The sequence below is a fragment of the Anthonomus grandis genome, chromosome 13, assembly GCF_022605725.1.
Source record: "Anthonomus grandis grandis chromosome 13, icAntGran1.3, whole genome shotgun sequence".
NCBI classification, from domain to species: Eukaryota; Metazoa; Arthropoda; class Insecta; order Coleoptera; family Curculionidae; genus Anthonomus; species Anthonomus grandis.
The window spans coordinates 1,277,585-1,282,905 of NC_065558.1; the positions used below are offsets into that span (position 1 = coordinate 1,277,585).

At 33.2% G+C, this 5,321-nt stretch overlaps 1 protein-coding gene across 1 annotated transcript; it reads right to left on the reverse strand.

Moving 5' to 3' along the window:
- LOC126744314 (twist-related protein 2-like) lies at positions 1-4,870 on the reverse strand. The gene has a single exon (XM_050451704.1). The coding sequence runs from the start codon at positions 4,824-4,826 to the stop codon at positions 4,059-4,061; it is 768 nt and encodes a 255-aa protein (XP_050307661.1). The 5' UTR covers positions 4,827-4,870; the 3' UTR covers positions 1-4,058.
- Positions 4,871-5,321: the final 451 nt, after the last annotated feature.

The following is a 5,321-nucleotide window of genomic DNA, read 5'->3' on the forward strand; positions in this document are numbered from 1 at the left end:
AAAAATACAAAAATATTTTATTTAACAAAAAAAATAAATAATCCGCTACAATAGCACCTAATAACTAAAATTTTAACTTAAATACAACCCTTTTAAACTAAAAATAGACACAAACCCACGACCCGTCGTCATTAACTACTGAAACATTAAAAACTCGAAAAAAAAATCGAACAGCTGCAAAGAAGAGACACAAAACGGTTCTCAAGGTATCAAGTTAACTTTTATGACGTATATGTTTGTTTGTTTTTTTTGTTATATGTATATATAAGTTCGTATATCTAAATCACAAAATGGCGGAGGCGGTACCTCCCACTAAGAGTAAATCCTTATATACTAATATGGGTGTTATATACAATTCGTTTTTTGGTATACGCTCGTGATCCTAATGTACAATATAGTGGAATTTTATTTAGTAGTAGAAATATACAGTTTAGTTTAAACTAACGGTGTTAAATGCAACTAATTTATGTACAAAATATATATTATAAAATTTATGTAGAAAAAAGATTTTTGGAACGAGATTAATAAGTCTGACGATGGCTGTTTTTTATGCCGAAACATCTTAATATTTTTGAAAATGCTTCTTAAAATAATTTGAATCAAAATAGTCTTCTAAATAATTAATTTTGTTCCCATTTTTTAAAAATTCTGCGAATTTAAGTGAGTTTAACGGTTAGACAATGTTCTTGGGCTCCACTACTTAAAAGTGCCGATATTTTCAAAAATTGCACTTAAACCGATTTACACTATTAACAAAACTTTTAGGGAATATTCTCCAGAATAATCTACTTTTTGTTTTATGAGAATAGCCCAATTGGTTTTTGAGATTTTGCAGTTTGAAGTGACTAACTTTCTTGGAGAGCACAGAGTGTTCCTGGGATCCACAATTAAAAAATGCCTGTAATTCTAAAACTTGTATTTCAACTAATTTGAGCTGTTAATATATTTTTTAGGATATATTCTCCAGAATATTCTCCTTTTTGATTGATGAAAATATTCCAATTAGTTTTCGAAATATTAGAGTTTGAAGGCAGCACTCACTTTAAAGAGCAAATATTCTTCTTAGTTTCCTCTACTTAATAATGTTGATTTCTTCAAAATTTATGCTTCAAAATTTTCAAGATTATTCCTCTGAATATAATAATATTCATTTTACAAGAATATTCCCATTATTATTCCTTATAATATGAATCTGAAGTCTTATTGCAAATTAATATGCTTAGACACCCCTAGTTACAAAAAGGTTAATTCGATTGACTTGGAGACAAAATACAATTTTTGCGGTCGTATTTTTCGATAGAAAGTCCAGAATAAAATGACTATGATTTCCAGGCTAAAAAATATCTCTCTGGCAACACTGTTGGAATGCCTGGAATAAATGAATAACTTGCTATCCAGACTGAAAAAATTACTGTTTTGAAGCAAAAAAAAAAATTGAATTTTAGTGCATTTAGGACTTCAAAAATTGAAAACGTGAAAAGGATTTTTCAATTTCCTGTGCCGGAAAGAGAACCTGGAATATTCCAGATTAAAATTGAAAAGTTGGAATAAAGTATAGTGTAAACTTTATCAGTTTCGGGATTCTGTATTAAATAATGGCAAATAATTGGGATAATCAAATTGAACTTGAAAAAGTAGAAAAGTAATTTAGTCTCTTGGTAATAGTGTTGGAAAACTTGGAATAATCCAGATGTAAGTCCAATAAGAATTTGTATATATTACTGTTGAAGGGCCTGGAATAAAAACCCAATTTACATTTCAAGGTTTAAAAAGTCACTGTCTGGCAATAATGGAGAGAACCTCGAATAATAAGGATATTTGTTTAACTAAATTACTTGAAAAACTTCCAGAAAACCTGTTTAATTAAGACATTAAATTAATGCTGAACAAGTGGCATCTTGTGAATGGAAAGCCTGGAATAAGGTCATAAGTATTCTTTCCAGGCTCAAAAAATCACTTTTTAGCCACTATGGAGGCACTCTATATAACTATCTGGATTCTCCTTAGTTTCCTCTATTGAAATTTATGCTTCAAAATTTTCGAGAATATTCCTCTAAATATAATAATGTTCGTTATACAAGAATATTCCCATTAATATTCCTTATTATATGGATCTGGAGGATTATTACAAATTAATATGCTTAGACACCCCTAGTTACAAAAAAATAAATTCGACTGACAACTTTTGCGATCATATTTTTCAATGGAAAGTCTAGAATAAAATGACTATGATTTCCAGGCTAAAAAATAACTCTCTGGCAACACTGTTGGAATGCCTGGAATAAATGAATAATTTGTTATCCAGACTAAAAAAATTATTATTTTTCAACAAGAAAACAGAATTATGGTGCAATTAAGATTTCAGATATTGGAAAAGTAGAAAAGTAATTTAGCCTTTTGACAACAATGTTGGAGAGCCTGGAATAATCCAGATTTAAGCTCAATAAGTACTTTAAATTAAAAGAATGGAAGTTACTGTCAGAGTCACTTTTTATGTGCATAGAAAATCTGTTTAATTAGGACTTTTAATTAATACTAACAATGTAAAAAAATTGTAAATGAAGAGCTTGGAATAAATAGATAATAATTGTATTTCTAGGCTGAAAAAACTCACTCTCTAAAATGCCGATTTTTCCAAAAATTTTATTTTAACTAATGTAAATATGTAGCAACATTTTTAGGGAATATTCTCCAAAATAATATAATTTTTATTTGATGAAAATATTCCAATTAGTTTTCGAAATATTGGAGTTTGAAGACAGCACTCACCTTAAAGATCAAACATTCTCCTTAGTTTCCTCTACTTAATAATGTTGACTTCTTCAAAATTTATGCTTCAACATTTTCAAGATTATTCCTCTAAATATAATAATGTTCGTTATACAAGAATATTCCCATTAATTTTCCTTATTATATGGATCTGGAGGATTATTACAAATTAATATGCTTAGACACCCCTAGTTACAAAAAAAATAAATTCGACTGACAACTTTTGCGATCATATTTTTAATGGAAAGTCTAGAATAAAATGACTATGATTTCCAGGCTAAAAAATAACTCTCTGGCAATACTGTTGAAATGCCTGGAATAGATGTTCGTTTTACAAGAATATTCCTATTAATATTCCTTATTATATGGATCTGGAGACCTATTGAAAATTAATATGCCTAGGCACCCCTAGTTACAAAAAAATAAATTCGACTTTTGCGATCGTTATTTTCAATGGAAAGTCTAGAATAAAATGACTATGATTTCCAGGCTAAAATATAACTCTCTGGCAACACTGTTGGAATGCCTGGAATAAGAGAATAATTTGCTATCCAGACTGAAAAAATTAATATTTTGAAGCAAGAAAACATTGAATTTTAATGCAAATAAGACTCCAGAAATTGAAAACTTCAAAATCTTTGGGGATTTTTGGAATTAATATTCCAGAAAGGGAACCTGGAATATTAAAGATTAAAACTGAAAAGTTGAAATAAAGTATAGTGTCACTTTATCAGTTACGAGATTCTAAATCAAATAATGGCATAAAAACGAGGTAGAAAAGTAATTCAGTCTCTTGGAAATAGTGTTGGAAGGCATGGAATAATCCACATTTAAGTCCAATAAGGATTGTTTTGTTTGATTAAATTGGAATAGTAAAAATTACTGTTGGAGGGTCTAGAATAAAGAAACAAGTAAAAGGGCACCTCGAATAATGAAGGTATTTATTTAACTAAAATACCTTAAAACTTCCAGCTATAATGGAGCAAAAATTCAACTTCTTTCCAGAAAACCGGTTTAATTAACTTAATACTGAAAAAGTGGAGATTTCGTGACTGAAAAGCCTGGAATAAAGTGCTAAGTATTCTTTCCAGGTTTAAAAAATCACTTTCTGGCCCCCATGGAGACACTCCATATAAGTCGGATTTTTTGACACAATTATAGAAAAATTTAATTTTTAACAAAAATTGCACTTCCAATAATCCCGTACCCATAAAATCTTTTTTCCACATCATAACCACGAAAAACAACATAACTTAACCTAAAAAAAAAGCCCAAAAAAAGAGTTACCCTCAAAGCGTATTGTTCCAGTCGCCCTCCATTCTCCACATACTGAACGCCCTGGACAACTTCTCGTGGGCGGTATAGGAGCAGACGTTCCCCAAAACGTCCCCGTCTCCAGGATTATTCTCCGGGGACGACGTGGACAGGACGTGATACAAGAAGTCAATATACCTCGCGGCCAACTTCAACGTCTGGATCTTCGACAGTTTATCGGAGGGTAGCGTCGGGATGCTCTTCCTCAAGCTGGCGAAGGCGTCGTTCAGGTTCTGGGTCCTTTGTCTTTCGCGCACGTTCGCCATGATCCGTTGGTTCTGGATCTCCTCGAAACTCTGCGGCAGTTTCCTTCTGGATTTCGGTCTGCCACTCAATGAATTCTCATCGGAATCCGAGTCTATGCTCTTTCTTTTGCGCCCTAATGTGCGGGTCTTGAGCAGTTGCGGTTCATCTTCTGTGGGTTCCACTTTAATGAACGCCATACCATTTTGATGGTGGTGGTATTGGTTCGGGTACATTTGATCTTGGGACCTTTGGAAGTCCGTTAAGTAAGCGTCCTCCCTATATTCATCGTAGAACTTCATGTTAGTGGCGCCATAGGGTTCTGGACTGCGATGGATCGAGTTGTACATGTTAAAAGCACTTTTGGCGCCCTGCAGGCCCGGCAACATCGTCGGTATATACTTGTCACCACCGGAGTTGGTTAAGTCCGTTAGTTTTTGATTGAAATGCTCGTAGTCTGGACTCGAGGCACCAGACAAAGAATCGCGGTTTTCGAACATTGTCACTGTGGAGCTAAATTTAAACCGAATCAACCTCGTCTTAAAAGCACAGAATCAGACTGGATAAGTGAAAAGTGAAGATGCGCCACTGTGAAAATGTCTATTTGAGAGAGTCGGGGCTGGGCCAATCGGATGCTGGATCGTCCCAATCGGTTTTATGGGCTCGTCTCTGTCTTTGTCTGACTTATGGATGGGACGTGTGTCGCCTCTTGTTGGGTGTTGTAAAATTGGGAATGCCCCACCGGTTCACAGGTACTTGGGTTTTTCTGTTCAGTTGGTGGGATCGATTCGTTTATGGTTGCTTATTGACATTTTATGGGTGTGAATTAAAACATGAGTTTTTTTTTTGTTTTTCATTCAAAAACTTTTTTTTTGAAAACTGCCTTTTTTAGACTCTGGACCTTAGAATTATGGTCAGTTGTATAACAAATCAAACTAACCTTAAGTAGGCTTGATAATCGGTTACACTAACATTACATTTATCATTTCCAAGCT